Raw genomic sequence first — 17,744 nt, 5'->3', positions numbered from 1 at the left:
TCCTCTAATGCACATGCCTACCGTTCCTCGACCCTGCCCTGAGAGTGGGGATGAGGCCTCATTTGGAGGCCCCCTCGACGGCTTCCAGGGAGAAGCTGCAGCCCAGAGACCCTCTGCGTCTAAGTGCCAGGTCTGGCCATGCTCTGAACCCAGGGCTTTTCAGTGTCCTGTTGTCCGGCGTTGTATTGGGCCCTCAGGAGGAAGTTGTAGAGGTCCCCCATCGCTGCGCTCCCCAACCTGGCCCACCTTGCTGAAGTCACCCGGCCCCCATCCCACAGGGATCTGGGACCCCCAGCCAGGCTCCTGCAGCTGGGCTGGACCCGAGGGGGCCTCTGCAGATATGATGTCACCGGCCCACATGTGCTGGCTCCGTGCAGTCCCTGCCCCCGTAGAACTGAGTTGGCAGCTGCGGCCACTGGCCACAGCAGGGCCCCAAGGGCAAGCAGCTGGCACGGGGGCGGGGAGTGGGGGTGGTAACCTCCGAGGGCCAGCCCCTCCCCCGCCTATGCTCATCAGGGTACAGCTGGGCTCCAGTCCCGGTCTCCACTCCCCGCTCTGCTTAGTCTCAGATTCCTCCTCTGCAAAACGGGGATGACAAGAGCCCCCATCTCCCAAGCAGGTGCAGGCCAAGTGCTGGACGTGCACTTATTAAACCGGTCAACATTGCTGGCAATTCACTCTCTGGACAACCACGGGGGACTAGCTGTGCTCTGCTGGTTTTCCGTCTCCCCATATGTAAAGTGGGCTTGTAATCCCCCTACCCAGCAAACCCTTCGTCCAGTTTGCCCTGAGCTTCCAGCAGGCACCTGGGGCAAGTTCTCTGAGGACAGTTGTGAGTGGTATACCAGGCAGTCGTCTCTAGAGCCCAGGCACTGGGCTGGGACAACTAGGTCCGACCCTGTTCTGCCACGTGCTTGCTGTGTGACACTGGGCAAGTCACTTAACCTTTCTGTGCCTCGGTTGTCTCCTTTTGGAAAAAAGAGACAACAGTGGTACTTAGCCCTCATAGGGCTGTCCGGAGAACGGAAAGACCTAATTCACAGCACAGTGCCTGGAACAGACGTACTCAGCAAAGGTCAGCTGTTATCATGGTGACGACAGTGTATCCATAACGACACGCAATGCAGTTTTGCATCGTTTAAAACTCTTATAGAAATGGTACCACATGTATGTGCGTGGGTCTAATTCATTCACTCTTCACTGCTGTATAGTAGTCTGTTGTGTGATCGTACCACAATTGGATTAATTTGTTCTCCTTTTGGTGGGCATTTAAACATTCAGGTTTTCCTTTCCTCCCTCCCTCTCTTCTTTCCTTCCTTCGTTCTTTCTTTCTTTCACCACCAGAGTCCTCTGCACACTGATGTATGTGTCCCCACGCACAGGAGCAGGACTCCGGCGCCACAGGCTCACACACCATCAGCTCTCACAGGTAGAGTCCATCATTCCCCCTTGTAGAGCAGGGCTTCTTATCAGAATCCTCCAGCTATATGTGAAACATACAGATTCCCAGGCCCCGTCCAGAGACTCTGATCTGTGGGGGGAGGCTGGAATCGGGGTCTTACCAAGGTCCTCAGGGGGACCACTCCTTGGGAGTACTGCCCCAGGACACAGGGAAGTGCCCCTGCCCTGAGAAGCAGCCCGGCGGAGCAGATGGGAACAGGGCTTTGACAGCAAGTGACCCCCGCATCCACCGCCATTCGGCCTCTTGAAGGCTGACCCTGGGCCAAGGACTCCGTCTCCCTGAGCCCCGGTGCCCTCACCTGGGATCACAGGAGACGGCACGTATGGAGTGACATGGTGCACACAAAGCCCATGGTCCCTGGGACATAGTAAGTGCTCGATAAACAGCCCTGCTGCTAGTAAAAACCACGCCCCCCTCAACATGTCTGTGTTTCGCCCCCCAGCCCCCAATCAGCTGGGCAGCCCTAAGTAGGTCCCTTAATCTTCCAAAGTGGAAGAAAAAAGGAAAAAACAACACAGATGCTTTCTTGTCTCAGTGACAAGGAAACATTTCCCCTGTGTGGCTCCCCTCCCCTGGCTTGGCTTTTCTCATCCACAATTTTTTTTTTAAGTTAAATAATGTTGACACCCACCAAACACGAGCCAAATCAGTTTGAGGCTGAAACATACACACTGAGTCACACTTGGTGCAGGGACACGGTTCCCTCAGGGGACTTTGCTGCAAACCTCGACTAGCCAAGCAGGGACGCATGGGTCAGCAAAAAGAGGTCCAGGCTGAGCACCAGGGTTCTGGATCTGAGGTCCAATTCTGCTACAGACGTGCTGAGCCAGCCCAGGCAGGGCAGACAACGTCTCTGAACCCCAATTTCTTCATACTTGAAAAGGTTGCTCTGGAATTCCTTTATCTCAGAGGTTGCCTTCTAGTTCTTCTAAGAACTTTAGAGAAGTTGCTTCCTCCCTCACCAAGCCCTTAAAAGGATAGGAAGTGGGAGCTTCTGGGATTAAAAAAAAATAATGAAAGAAACTTCCAAAAGTGGAAACAATTCTCAACAATAGATGTAGGCATCTTGTCTTTCTCATGATGACCCCCAGGTCATTTCCTAGAGAGGGAAGGCTGCTCGCTATACCACAAAGGAGGAAACGGAACGAATGGAAAGTCCATCTTATAAATGGTCAAGCTGAGGCCTGCAGAGCCCTCCCCATCACAACCCTCACCGCACCAGCCTGTGACCACCTGTCACCTGCGGGCCCTAAGAGGACACATCCCCAGCCATCTTATTTGCCTTTGTATCCCCAGAACCTAGCCCAGACCTGGCACAGAGCAAACCCCACTCGGACCAGATATAGGAAAAAGGTATGGGGCCTGGGGCAGACCAAACAGGACCTAGAGGTCTAGGGGTTGCGGGGCAGCCCTTCTGCACCGCCCCCGCCCCACGCCCCGGGCGCTCTCTCTCCACATTCCCAAGGCTCCTTGGGGTTGGGGGGCTGCAGCCCCGGGAGGGGTGTCAGGGGCAGGGGGGAGGGGGGAGGAAGCGGGGAGAGCGCTGCCGTGTGCCCCGTGCCTGTGGTGTAATTAGCAGCAGCCTCCCCGCTGAGGCGAGAGCAGCCAGATGGCTCCGTGTGGCGCCAAGATGAAAACATGGAGAGGTTCGAGGGGAATTTCCTGTTTATGACCTCCGCTGCACTGGAGGCTTCACTGTTGGCTGTGAGTGTCACACAGCCACGCAGATGATGCGGGACGGGGAGGGAGACCCACCTTCCCTGCCGTGTCCCCCTGGTCCTACGAGCTCCAAGGGGGATGTATCTGCCTGGAGAGACCAAAGGGCATCTGATAGAAAGTGCAAATCCCAGGCCACACCTTCGCTGCAACCCAGCTTGGGGTCCCCTCTCCAGCTCCTCTGTGGCTCAGGGAAGCTGCCCCAGCCAGACCCCTTCTCTCACTTACACACTCCTGGAGGCTTTACGGCATTTAACACACCTGTAATCACCTGTCGCTGTCTGATGGCTCGTGAAGGGAGCGGCCAGGTTGCCCAGGTGGTTCCTGCCATGTTCCCAGCGCTTAGCACAGGTGCTGGCCCACAACAGGTCCTTGATAAATATTTGATGGCAAATCCCAGCTGTCCCTGTCCACACACGCACCCCTTCCCACCTTCGCTCACACTGTTTCCCACACCCCACCCTGTCTCAAGGCTGCTCTCCTGCCCCCAGACCCCGTTCAAGGCAGCACAGCCTCTAGCTCCTCCACGAACCCTTCCCTGACGAGTGCAGGCAGGTGACCCTTCCCTGCTTTGAGTTCCATGGAGCCGAGTTCTGCCAGTTTCTTGTACGTTCATTCATTCACTCATATGACAAAGAGCCACTGGGTTCCAGGTGGGCCACGGGGGTGAAAGAAATGCACCCCGTCCTCTGGCTGCTCAGAATCTGAGTGGTTGGCCTGCGCCCAGGCCCTCTTGCTGTGTCCCATGCTCCCCCTGCTGCCCCCGTTTCTAAAGGGCCCGTCCAACCTCACTGTGTGAGCAGAGCCTTCTGGGCGGAGGCTGTCAAGTGAATGAACAGCACCCCCTGCAGAACCAAGCCCACCAGAAGCTGATCCTCGACCACAGCAGGCAGAGCAACAGCGCTCAACAGACGTCCGCCACGTGCAGATACATGCCGGGCGCTTGTCCGCTGGGCCGGGGTGGGATCTGAGGCTGCAGCAGGGATTGCCCGTCCCCCCTGCCCCCAGCACCAGTCAGCCTGGACAGCACCTTCAACCACCAGTGGCCGCTCTGACCCTGACCCACACCATAGACCCTTATAAGGAAGCCCCAAACGGAAACCCCAAGCTGGAGCAGTTTAGGAAGAGGGGCCCGATATCAAGGAAAGGGCCAAGCACAATATGTGAGCGAGGGGGAGAATACACATCCTCTGAGCCCGTGCAACATAAACCCAGAGGTGCTAACAGGTGACAGCTGTCTACACTCGAGCGCTTCCTATGCGCCACCGCACAGCTAAGCACTTCCGTGCACACTGTCACTTGAAACCCTCAACAGCCAAACCGCAGATCCTACTATCATCACCCCTTTTGCAGAGACCCAGAGAGATGAAGTCCCGCTGTCCATGGTCACCCAGCCACCAGGCCAGGAATCAGATGAGCTATTAAGATCCCCCAAGGTAAAGACCCCACGAGGGGCCCCTGGGCAGTCCGTGCCATGCCTCTCGCTTCTAAGGAGGAAGCAGCTTTTCTCCTGCATCGTCAGAACCCAGCTGCAGCCCCCCACCTCTCCACTGGGCCATGAGAGGGAGGGGGTGTGCCGACGGCCCTGCAGCATCCTCGGGGTGCTCTATCCTCTCCCTGTCCCCTCCCCTCCCCCGGATGCGGCTGGTTTGGCCCTGTGCAGGACCCTGGCCGGCTGCCCCCGGGAGCCAGTGCTGAAGCCAGGAGTACTCGCAGCTGTCCCAGATACACATCAGAACCAGAAACAAACATTGTTGCCTAGCAACACCACCTCGCCCCAGCATCCCTGGGCTGAATCATGGGACCAGAGCCACTAGGCACTCTCTGGCCACCATCGCCTGTCCAACCCTTTCACTTCTCAGGCGGGAAGACTGAGGCCCAGAGAGGGGAAGGGTCTTGCTCGGGTTCATTCAGAGAGTTGGGGGCAAGGCTGGGATGGGACCCTAGGTCTTTTGCTACCTGATGTCACACACAGCCGGAGCCCATGTCTTCTGTCTCCTAGACAGTTTCGGCACAGTCCTGGGCACAGGAGATGCTCAATAAATCCTGCGGACTTCAATTCTGAATTCACAACTCAAATGGTCCTTTCACAAACAGCAGTCCCACAGGGTAAGAGGCACCCGATAACCGTTCCCAGTCTTGGACTCAGCCATTGGCTTTCAGGGCTATACCCCAAGGAAATGACCCAGGAGATAAAGAGAAGCATTTGTGCAAAAATGTTCCAACAGCCCCATTTATTACCGCCCAAAACTGGCAACGGAGCATCTGCCCCAAACAGAGAAAGCTTAGCAACGATGAGGGCTGAACGCCCTGGAATGTTATCTTGCCCTTTAAATGGAAAGCAATGACGTGGGCCAGGATGAATCTAGAAAATGGGTAAATGTGGAAAAATATCAATGATAAGGGCAGAATGGAAGAGGCACTCAATTTAATTCTCTAGCAGCATCTACAAGAACACCCTGGAAGGGGTCGTGGACACAGGTGGGTGGCTTAGAGTTTCATGGGTACTCAAGCTCCTACCATGTTTTCTTTGCATTAGGACTTTCTGACTCAGGAGGTCAAGGCTCCCTGAGTTCAGAATATCCTCTAGAATCTCCAGAAAGAGCAGTGGCCTGCCCGACCTTGGCCCAGAAGCCCGATATGTGTGTGTCCACGTGTTCTCATGTCTGCATCTCTGCTGTGTCTGTGTGCATGTCCACATGTGTGTGTATCTGTGTTTGTGTCAGTGTGCGTGGCCGTGTGTCTGTGTCTGTCTGTGCGCCTGTCCATGTGTATTCATGTCTATATGTGTCCGTGCATGTCTGTCTATGTCTGTGCATGTCTATGTGTGTCTGTGGGTGTGTGGGTGTGCACGTTAGGGCCCAGCCCGGGAAGCGAGGTCAGGATCCCAGTTCCCCACACCCCATGGCTTCTGTTTCCCCCTCAAGGCACTAGGCATGGTGCCGCTCAACACACCCACCTCCAGGATGGCCAACAGGAGAAGAGGGCCACCCCCAACCCGAACAGAGATGCAGGAGGCCTCAGAGGCTCGGCCACGCTGTGGTTCTCAACCCTGACTGCACCAGAGTTACCGAGGAGCTCTGAAGAAGCACCAGCACTGGAGGTCTGTTGGTGACCCTGACCGCAGCCCTTGGCCAAGGTTGGCACAGGTTCGGGAGAGAGAGGTCCCGGGCACCCCAAATAGGTTCAGGCCTTCCCCCAGCCAAGGACAGAGAAGGGGGCCACCACAGAAGAGGGGGCAGCTCAGCCAGGCAGAAGGAGCACAGAACCTGGAGGTAGACGAACACCCACGACTCATCAGAAGAAGTTCTCAAGCTTCCAGAACGGCAGCTTTGAAGCTGAGCCCTGGGGGTCCCTCGGAGAAGGAAGAGGAAGAGACAGAGGAGGTAGAGGGGAAGGGGAGCAGACAGACAGCAAAGCTACCCCCGCACCACCACTGCTCCCTGTGTGTTTCCCATGGGTTTTTAAAAACCTGCATCTTCTGTCTGAACGGCTGTGGGACTAAGGGGAACTGTGTGTCCGGCAGAAAAGGGAGCTTTGTTCTGCGTGGGGAAGCTATCAGATACCACAGGGAGAGGCCCAAGGAACCGCGGGGACCCAGAGCCCGCAAATGAAGTGTCAATACAATCAAAGGTCTGTGAGGTTATTCACAATCGCCAGCAAGTGGAAACAGCCCAAGGGTCCGTCAACTGGTGACTACATCGACAAAAGGTGCTCTATCCAGGCAACGGAACACTATTCAGCCACAAAGAGGACCAAAGCCCTGACCCCTGCTCCAACATGCAGGCGCCTCAAAAACACGATGCTAAGTGAAAGCAGCCGGACACAGAAAGCCCCAGAGCGCACGATTCCATCTACGGGAGACGTCCCGAACGGATCAATCCAAAGACAGAGCAGATGAGTGGTTGCCGGGGGCTGGGCTGGGGTTGCGCAGGGATGGCAAGCGGCTGCCAATGAGTGTGGGGATTGCTTTTGTGCAGGAGGTGCTGGAGATGTTCTAAAGTTAATCGTGGTGATGGTTGCACAACTCAGAGTTTACTTAAAAACACAGAATTGGAAAGCATGCCATTTATATCTCAATAAGGCTTTTCCATTGAAAAGAGTTGGTGGGAATTAAATAACACATAGGATGATGATAATTTTTGAAAGCTGGAAATGATGCTTTAGTTTATAGCAGCAACAGGAAAATGCCGTCAAAGCGATTTTCCACCACTGACAATGTACTAAGCATCGCACATCCGTCACTGTATCTTGAGAACAGGGTTTCAACCTTGTCCACTTCACAGATGGAGAAGCGGTCCAAGAGGAACCAGCGGCCACCTGAGGCCACACGACTAATACAGAACCAGCCGGGATCCACACTCGGGTCTGACGAACTCCAGGCTCTGAGCCCTTCCCCCCAGCCCCACGCTCCAGGCATACTTTCCCACCTCACGTAGGTGAACTCCTGGAATCTCAGAAATCTCAAGAGAAAGCCGTAAGCCAGCACGAAGTGGAGGGGGCCAGGGGAGAAGGGACAGAGCAAAACTCAGGATGGCAGAAGCAGCTCTCACAGATTTACGGCTCCCGGCTGATCTATTAACGCATCACAGCAAGGAGGGGTGAACAAATGGGAAATGCGGTGTGCCATTTCAGGAACAAACCATAAACAAACAAGCACCCGCCAGGCGGCTGCCAGCCGAGGAGCCAGGACCAGGCTTTCTGCGGAGAGATGCAGGCTCCCCAGACGACCACTCCCTCCCACACCTACGACCTGGGCTGCAGAGACACCAAAGGGTGCACGGATGGGGGCAGCACAGCGCCAGCCCAGCCCCAGGACCCCAGCCGCGCGCAGGCGTGCAGGCTTCGAGGACGGGAGGGCGCACCAAACAGGTGTTCTGAGAGGTAGAGACCCACGTGTGGGTGTCAGGAGTGGGTCTTGCACAGCAGGCTGCTCTGAGACCTCCTCCATCTGGAACTTCTCAAAGGCCCCGCCAGGGCTGAGGTCACCGGCCAGAGCTGCCCCCTCGCCACAGCCCCACTCCTCGAGGGTCAAGGGTCCCAGGAGTCTGAGGCCTTCCTGTCTGGAACCACCCCACCTGACACCCCTGCCTGGGGAGGTGCAGCCAGGCTTTGAAGGATGCCCAAGCACCTCCTCCCTTTCTGCCCACTCTCAGGATCCCTGAAAGCCCCGCTGCCAGACACCTGGTCCGCGGAGCAGGCAAGGACGGCGCACGCGTCTCGTTCAGGAGGCTGTCTCAACCGTGGCGTCACGCTTTCCTAGCTGAGTGACCACACGCAGGTCACCCCACCTCGCTGAGCCTCAGTTCCGCTCAGTTCTGCTCCGCTGAGCAGACGGCAGGCGATCCTGCGCGTGCGCCCCTCGGCCGTGCGTGAAGCGCTGCGTGCGTGTTATTTCAGAGGCCTTCCCCCTCTGAAGGGCACCCGTGCTCCCTTAAAGGTCAACGGCCAAAAGTGCCGTGTGTGTAATCGGATGGCATGCCCCTGGGGGTGTCCACGGGGTCCCATACACTGGCCGGGTCACTGGTCCCCTGGAGGTCAGTTTCCTCAAACCCCAAGCTCTGTCCATCCCCAGACCCAAGGCCCCGCAACCGGGGTTACCTGTCGGTGACGGGTGGCACAGGGAGGGAGTCCTTGGCCCAGGTGACCAGCGGGGGTGGAGAGCCCTGGGCTTCGCAGTCCAGGGTCACCTCGTCACTGGCCTTGGCTGTGACACTCAGCAGCTTGTCTGCGTCACATGACCCGTTCACAAGGATCCTGGGCTTGGCTGTAGGTAGAATCATGCAGCGGGTGTGAACGGAGCAGGGAGTCAGGGGTCGCGGCCCAGAGGGGACCAGCACGGCTCCCCCAGGAAGCCGAGGTGGCACTGCCACCCCAGAGATGCAGAAGGCGGTGGGCTCCATTATAACGGCAGAGTGTAGGTTTCAGGGTGGGCTCGGATCCAATGGTTTCCCCTAGTCATACCCCACCCCACGTGTCTACCCCATCCTCCCGCTGGAAGCTCATCTTGCTTTGATGACCCTGACATGGTCCCTCCTGCCCCAGTGTCCCCCTCTTGCTTCTCTCCATCCTGCTTCCCTTCCCTGGGGACCTTCTGGCAGGTTCTGTCCTCCCTCTCCTCTCTCTCCCTTATTCTCAGGAATAAACGGGATTAACCATCAGATGATGCCCAGTCTCCCTTTGTGCCAAGGGCCCCAGGGAAACACTGGTTCCAAGCAGTTCAACACACAGGTAATTATTTAATCACAGGTGTGATGGGCACTAAGAAAGGGACATTCAAGAGAGTTCACAGCAAGGGGATTTGACACAGCCTCAGAGATCAGAGAGAACTGAGATCTGACTGACGGGAGAAGTAGGCTGGACCAGGGAAGGGAAGGGCATTCCAACAGAAGGAACTGCACATGCAAAGGCCCTGAGGCAGGACGGATCATTTAAGAAACTGAAAGGAGGCCAAAGGGTCTGGGCACAAAGAGCTGGGGAGAAAGGTGGGCGAAGGGGGCTACCAAGATGGGAGGGGGTCCAGTGTAGGGCCTTGGGTCTTTCCAGCCTTGTTCATGTGACACTTTCCCCCCATCCGGTGGCAAAGGGCTGAGTTGGAACCACTCTTAGAGCATGCCCACACTAAAGGGGACAGTGCTCTGAAGGACAGCTTTGGTCTACATGCCCTTCAGACGTGAGGAATTTAGGGGCAGGGTTGACGAGATGCAAGGAGGATGCAGGTGAGGTCAGACTGTCCATGCCCCTGCCTCAGTACCTGCCAAGCCCCTCTCCCAGGACAGGGGTGGCCCTCACTCACTGTTGACAGAAAGCTGCATCTCCTGGCTGGAGAAGCCCACGGCGTTGGTGGCTGTGCAGACATAGGCCCCTGCATCCTGGGCAGATGGCCAGGCGATGACCAGGGTACCGTCCTTGCTCACATTGTAGTGGGGATCCCTGGAGGCCAGGGCATTGGTTTCCTGTGGTGGAGTCACAGGTGACATCAGCAGAGCCCCCACCCCACGGCGATTTGCATCATTCCTCTCCCCATGATGCACTGGGCCTACCTCTCTGGTTACCTTTGTGGCAACAGGCTTCACCTACCTTGGTCCAGGTGACGGTAGGGGTGGGCACTCCTGAGGCTACACAGGGGAGAGAGGCTGGAACGCCTTCATTGGTGATATGGTGGGTGGCCGTGGGCTGGATTCTAGGTGGCACTTTTAAAAACAAACCAATTTCATAAACCAAAGTTCATAGCAGCATTACTCACAACAGCCCAAAGGCGGAAACAATCCTAACAGAGGGGATGGATAAACAGAATGTGGTGTGTCCATGTGGGATATTATTCAGCCTTAAAAATGAACAAGCATCTGATACACGTTACAACGTGCAGGAACCTTGAAAATGTTACCCTAAGCGAAATAAGCCAGACACAGAAGGACAAATGCGGTGTGATTCCACTTACACAGGATGCTTAGAACAGGCAGGTTCACAGAGCCAGGAAGCAAAGGGGTGGCGGCCAGTGGCTAGGCGAGGGGGAAATGGGGAATTGGCGGGTACAGAGTTTCAGTTTGGGAAGGTGAAAAAGTTCTGGAGATGGACGGTGGTGATGGTTGTGAAACCGTGCCCTACAGGGTTCAAAAAACCCATCCTGGGGCTTCCCTGGTGGCGCCGTGGTTGAGAGTCCGCCTGCCGATGCGGGGGACGCGGGTTCGTGCCCCGGTCCGGGAAGATCCCACGTGCCGCGGAGCGGCTGGGCCCGTGAGCCATGGCCGCTGAGCCTGCGCGTCCGGAGCCTGTGCTCCGCAACGGGAGAGGCCACAGCAGTGAGAGGCCCGCGTACCGCAAAAAAACAAACAAACAAACAAAAAAACCCATCCTGAAACTGTGCCCCATGGGGTTAACAGAAATTCCTGGCTTGCCTTACAGCTTGCTAAAAACCCCTCTGCTTGAGCCCCACCTTCACTTAGCAAGTTCGCTTAATTGTTTTGTTGCAAATTGCAGACCCTCCAAGCTTCATGTAGCCTAAATAATAAGATGTTTGTCTGAGTTGTTTTCCAGGAACTTGGTGTCTAGTTCGAGCTCAAGCCAGCTAAGACTGGTTGGGACCACAGACCCTAAAACTGGGCCTGCACAGGTATCTGGTGAATGACCTTTTGACATCAGAGGGCCAAAGACCCCACCGTCAGATCATGCTAGGCGCCTCCATTTTTGAACATGCATCCCAGGAAGGAGCAAGTAACCCAGATACGCCTGCACAGAACACTAATTACCTCACCTTTGCCCTACCTGCAATCACCTTTCCCCACGCCTAAGACCACCCTGCTTCCTTATCCCATAAATACCCCAAGCCCCCGGCCTTTGGGGAGGTGGACCTGAGGCTTGCTCTCCTGTCTCCTCGCTTGGCTGCCTTGTGAACACATCCTTTCTCCGCTGCAAACCTCAGTGTCTCAGCCCTTTGGCTTGCTGTGCATTGAGCAAACGAACCTGGTGGCACAACAATGTGAATGCCACTTATGCCACTTAATTTATGCCACTAAACTGTAGGCTTTAAAATGGTTAAAATGGCAAGTTTTATATTATGTATATTTTATCATGATTGTTAAAATTTTTTTATTTTTTGGCCGTGCCATGTGGCATGTGGGATCTCAGTCCCCCGACCAGGGATCGAACCCGTGCCCCCTGCAGTGGAAGCACAGAGTCTTAACCACTGGACTGCCAGGGAAGTCCCTATTTTATCATGATTTAAAAAAAAAAAAAAAACAATTTTAACAGAAGAAGACAGCCACCACTGCTGTAAATTCATGCCCCAGACATAGGGCAGCCTGTGCTTAGGAACCAGCTGTGCCGTTTCTTAACTGTGGGACTTTGGATAAACCACTTAATCTTTTGGTACCCGTATTCCTTGGTCAGCTAAAAAGCTAAATTAACCCTAATTCCCTGCTCACTCTCTGGGGATGGACGTATGAGAAACGGCAGAAAATAGTGTTCACAGGACACAGTGAACTTGAAAACAAGTGCAAAATCTGTCCTGGGCGCCATCCAGAGCTGCAGGCATTAGAACAGGGCGGGAGTGAGGGATGTCTCCAAGAGGAGCAGGGGAGGGGGAAACGGGCATGGAAAAACCAGAACCGGGAGGGAAAGCCAGAGGCCAAGGGCTCTGACGGTAACACTCAGTTCCTTTAGGGTGGGAAATGCCCTTCTGGATTTTCCCAGGTGGCAAAAGCCAGCAAGTCGATTAGCGTTTGTTGAACGGAAATGAAATTAGCCAAGAGAGACGGGCTCGATCGCCACTGCACAGAGGAGGCTGTGCGGCAGGGTGGGAAGTTAGGGCGTGAGGCTTTCTACAGAGGCAGCCTCCGCTGATCCCGTGACTTGGTGAGTTACCTCCATCCCGGAGCCTCAGCTTCCTTAACGTCAAAGAAGCGTGGGGTCTTTTAAACCCACCTCTTGGAGCAGTTAGGGAAATTAAGTGAAACCTGCACACAACCTCTCAGAGGTCTGGCACATGACACATGCCCAACCTTTGATCGCTCTTATTAATTGGAATTACGAGGAGACAGGACAGCTGGGTTCTAAACCCAGCCTCTTCTGCACCTCAGTTTTCCTCTACAAAACGGGGAATGATGGGTTCTTCCCGCTCATCCCTCGGGGTTTTAATAAAACAAGTGAAACAAACAAACAAAAAGAGGATATTAACATATGCGGCAAATGACGAAACATAACCAGACTTAGTTTAAACTTCTTGTTTTACGTTAAAAAGAACGGTGGTACCTGGTTGGGTGCGTGAAGGGAAACAGGGACTCTCCAACGCTGTGGGTGGGAAAGTAACTGGACAAAATACACGAAAAGCCCTAAAAATGTGCGATCTCTGTGAGTCAAAACTCAATTCCACAACCATAGTTTATCCTAGGGAAAGAATTGGTCACGTGGGCACAGGTGGAGCATGAAGATTTTTTTGTTGCCGGACGCGCAGGCTCAGCGGCCATGGCTCACGGGCCCAGCCGCTCCGCGGCACGTGGGATCTTCCCGGACCGGGGCACGAACCCGCATCCCCTGCATCGGCAGGCGGACTCTCAACCACTGCGCCACCAGGGAAGCCCAAGCATGAGGATGTTTATCCCCGGGTGTTCATGCTGGTGAGAAACAGGACACTAGGGGACAGGTTAGACACTCCTGGCTCATCCAAACAGGGGACATGCAGCCTTGAACCACAGCTTCTGAGTACTACTGACAGAAAAGAGTCATAAAATATTGTCACAAGAAACACTCAGGTTGCAAGACAGTAATATTACCTGGTTCCAGTTGGTTTCTAACTATTTCTATGTATGTGTACACAAAGGATTTATACCTAATTTATATAAAGAATATATATCATGCAAAAATAATTTATATACAACATATCTAAAGAGTATATATAATGTATATATTATATAAATATATACAGTGTGTGTATACGTACATGTGCAAACTCATGTGTGTATAAAGTATGAAAGATACACACCAAAACGTAAAATTATTCTGGTTCTTCTTAGCTGCTGGTATTAAGGGAGGTTGCTTTTTGTTTGGTTGGTTTTGTTTTGGGTTTTTTTTTTTTTTGGAGGCGGGGGGTTGTCCAATCTCTAAATTTCCTACAGTGAATATGTATTATTTGTGCAATTTGTTTAAACAGAGATGTTCAAGGTCAAGCTCCCCCTGGGTGCCCTCCCCCATCGCATCCTGCCCCCACCACCCCGGGACTCACCCTGGACAACCAGTTGCACGTCCCTGTGCTGAGAGCCGGCCATGTTGCTGACCAAACAGGTGTACCTCCCTGCATCCTCCAACAGTGCCTGGTCAAGGTGGAGACTGCCATCTGCTCGGACGGAATGCTGGCTGCCCGGTGGGAGCTGGTGAGGGTGAGGAAGCACCAGCTTGGGCCGAGGGCCCCACTCAGAGCCAGCTGAGAGAGAGCACCCCAGAAACCTCACCGCCCACCAGGCCAGCAGGGAGCAGACTGGACCAAGAGGCCAGGGGTTTGGAGAGGGTGGGGGAATCTGGGGGGGGCGGTGATGCTCCTACCCCTTCCCTGATATTCATCCACCCCCCCACAGACCCTCAGGGCCAGGTGGGCCCGACCCCTGGCCCCCCGCTGACCCCACTCTCCCAGGGCCAACTGGGCCAGGGCAAGACACCTGACCCGAGGGGACTGATGGGAGCCTCTCCCAGGAGTGCAGGGTTGGAGCCAGAGCCTTTACTAAGTCGGGGCTGAAGCTCCAAGGCCCTTGCACGCTGAGGCCACGGAGAGGAAGGACAACCCGTCTGTGGGGAGAGAACAGAGCCATGCAGAGCGGAGCAGGGTGTGGCCGCATCGGATGTGGTCCCAGAGAGAGAAGCAGAGAAAGCCACTCCTGATGGGTGCCCACATCTGTCCCCATCAGGACCGGGGTGGGGCAGGTGGCGCTGGTCCAGAATGGGGCCTGGGGCAACCTCTATAAAGATGTCCAGCCAGTCCATCCTTGGTGAGGGGCCCCAAAACCTTTCCACCAGGCCTGAGCCCGCTTTAAGCCTCCCTGTCCCTGTTCCACGAACCCAACCGCACATTCTGCACTCTGGTTCCGGGAGAGGCTCCTGGGCTGTCTCGGTACCAGGCCCTTCCAGGCTGAGTGAGCTCGAGGGGGGCTCTGCTCCTCGCACTCGGCAGCTGGGCAGGCGCAGGTCCACCCGGTATCCCCACTGAACTAAACGAGCTCTGCGTCTCCAGCCACTTCCTGTCCTGGTGTGGACAAGGCCCAGGGCCACCCCTCCCCACGTGCCCATCGGAGTCTACTGAGGAAGACTCCTCACTGCCCCAGCCTACGTGCCCAGGCACAGTCCTCCTCGGGGTCACATCTAATCACACAGGCTGCGGAAGGCTCAGCCAAGCCTCCCTGCTCCGGGAGCTGGACCCTGTCTGCACCGCATCAGGGACCGGAACAACAGGCCCGGGACCAGGGCAGCCACCGGGTCACATAGTCACTGCCTCTCTGCGTGTCCAGCGTCTGCCGTCTGCTGGGACAAGGGCACCTCTTTTATAGCTTCCAGGACACAAGGACCGCGGGATGTCTGAGGATAGGCCAGAAGGATGGAGGAAAAGGGAGAGGCGAAGGAGTGAATGGCAGAAAGGAAATAGAGGGAAATAAAGAAAACCAAACGGATGGGAATGGGCGAAGCAGCCCCTGTGCAGCCAGCAGTGTGCCAGGGAGCCGGGCAGATGCTCAGCCGCTCGGGTCACGTCTCTGCCTGGAGTCATCCGAACGGGGGGGACGAATGCATTGCGTCTGTGCCCCCGCCCACAGCACTAACGATGCACAAGCTCCTCTGGCCAAGGACTCTAGAGGGGGAAGGATGCTATCAGTGTGTTATCAGAGAAGGTTCTGGAAAGAAGCAGGAAGGAAGAGGACATTCCAAAACAGGGGAACCGCAAAGCAGAGACCGAGGTGTGAACGTGACAGCGCCCTCCTCCCCTGCACCCAGAGGGGCCCTGCACTCACGGGCTGGCCGGCCTTGAGCCAGCGCCTCTCGGGGCGGGGCCTCCCAGCCAGGATGATGCAGGGCAGGGACACGGGCTGCCCCTCCAGCACCCGGACGGTGGAGGCACTGCTGGCGATCTGTGGAGGTGCTATCGGGAGAGGAGACAGTGTGGGTACACGAGACTCCTGTGGGTGGGCATCCGGGGGACAGAGGCCCCCACTCCCCACTGTCTCCTCCCCAGGGAACCAGTGGAAGCATCAGGATTGGGGACCCCAAAGGGTCAAAGGACACACTTCTTGGGGCACACTGCCCAGGAAGTAGGGGTCCAGATGCTCCTCCTGGAGAACCTGGCTGTGGACACACCTGCCCCAAAGGATGGGCGGTCATGGGGGGGGTGTCTCTGAGGGTGCCTGGTGTCCCCCCCAAACCCTCCTCTCCAGATCCACCAGCGAACCATGGCCAGTCACAAGGAGGTGGGCCTCTGCCTGGACCTTCCCGAAGACATTTTGAGCTTCACAGACATACGGGGCCTGGTCTTCAGGAATCACACCTGAGGGGCAGGAAAGAGGCAGGCCTGACTGTCAGAGCACATCACGGCTCCAGCCCCCACAGGCTCCAGCTCCCCAGGTGCAGACTCGCCCTTGTCACAGTCTGGCCCTGCGGGGGTTAGGTAGGAGGGCTGGGATGGCAGGGAGGAGAGGGCTGGGGGATACAGCCAGTCCTTGGAAGGGTGAGAAGGCCTCGGCTTGTCCATGGGTAGCACGGGGATAACTTATCAATAACTGCACGCTGTAGTGTGAGTGGGAGGGGTCAACAGATAATGCAAATACAGTGCTCAGCACCGGCCTGGCACACAGTAAGTAGGAGCTGTAGCAGTGACGCTGATGACGGTGGTGAGGACGATGGTGGTGATGGTGAGGATGGTGGTGATGGTGATGGTGAGGATGGTGAGGACGGTGAGGATGATGGTGATGGTGAGGACGGTGAGGATGATGGTGATGGTGAGGATGGTGGTGATGGTGAGGATGGTGATGGTAATGATGGTGATGGTGAGGATGGTGGTGATGGTGATGGTGAGGATGGTGAGGACGGTGAGGATGATGGTGAGGACGGTGAGGATGGTGGTGATGGTGAGGATGGTGATGGTGGTGATGGTGAGGATGGTGATGGTGATGGTGGTGGTGATGGTGATGATGGTGATGGTGATGACGGTGGTGATGGTGAGGATGGTGAGGATGGTGATGGTGGTGATGGTGAGGATGGTGGTGGTGGTGGTGATGGTGAGGATGGTGGTGGTGATGACGGTGGTGATGGTGAGGATGGTGGTGATGGTGAGGATGGTGATGGTGGTGGTGATGGTGATGGTGAGGATGGTGAGGACAGTGAGGGTGATGGTGAGGATGGTGAGGATGGTGGTGATGGTGAGGATGATGGTGATGGTGAGGATGGTGATGGTGATGGTGGTGAGGACAGTGAGGATGATGGTGAGGATGGTGAGGATGGTGGTGATGGTGAGGATGGTGATGGTGGTGATGGTGGTGGTGATGGTGATGGTGGTGATGGTGGTGGTGATGGTGAGGATGGTGATGGTGGTGGTGATGGTGATGATGGTGATGATGGTGGTGATGGTGAGGATGGTGGTGATTGATGGTGGTGATGGTGGTGATGGTGGTGATGGTAATGATGGTGATGGCGGTGATGGTGAGGATGGTGGTGACGATGATGGTGGTGATGGTGAGGATGGTGGTGATGGTGAGGATGGTGATGGTGATGGTGAGGATGGTGAGGACGGTGAGGATGATGGTGATGATGGTGAGGATGGTGGTGATGGTGAGGATGGTGAGGATGGTGAGGATGGTGGTGATGGTGGTGATGGTGAGGATGGTGGTGATGGTGAGGATGGTGATGGTGATGGTGGTGAGGACAGTGAGGATGATGGTGAGGATGGTGAGGATGGTGGTGATGGTGAGGATGGTGATGGTGGTGATGGTGGTGGTGATGGTGAGGATGGTGAGGATGGTGGTGATGGTGGTGATGGTGAGGATGGTGGTGATGGTGAGGATGGTGATGGTGATGGTGGTGAGGACAGTGAGGATGA

At 55.7% G+C, this 17,744-nt stretch overlaps 1 protein-coding gene across 1 annotated transcript in view; it reads right to left on the bottom strand.

Annotated features, from left to right (window-relative positions):
* Nucleotides 1–17,744, bottom strand: part of HMCN2 (hemicentin 2) — a 151,608-nt gene that overhangs the window by 82,142 nt on the left and 51,722 nt on the right. Inside the window, exons 17-22 of the mRNA XM_012532841.3 lie at nt 16,101–16,196; nt 15,667–15,794; nt 13,899–14,043; nt 10,259–10,371; nt 9,975–10,134; nt 8,780–8,945 (exon numbers count right to left, since the gene is read on the bottom strand). Of these exons, the coding sequence (XP_012388295.2) occupies nt 8,780–8,945; nt 9,975–10,134; nt 10,259–10,371; nt 13,899–14,043; nt 15,667–15,794; nt 16,101–16,196 (808 nt within the window). The remainder of the gene's footprint in view (nt 1–8,779; nt 8,946–9,974; nt 10,135–10,258; nt 10,372–13,898; nt 14,044–15,666; nt 15,795–16,100; nt 16,197–17,744) is intronic.

The sequence above is a fragment of the Orcinus orca genome, chromosome 6, assembly GCF_937001465.1.
Source record: "Orcinus orca chromosome 6, mOrcOrc1.1, whole genome shotgun sequence".
In the NCBI taxonomy this organism is placed as follows: Eukaryota; Metazoa; Chordata; class Mammalia; order Artiodactyla; family Delphinidae; genus Orcinus; species Orcinus orca.
Note: the sequence above shows the minus strand (reverse complement) of the source record. Positions and strands in the feature narration are given on the sequence as shown.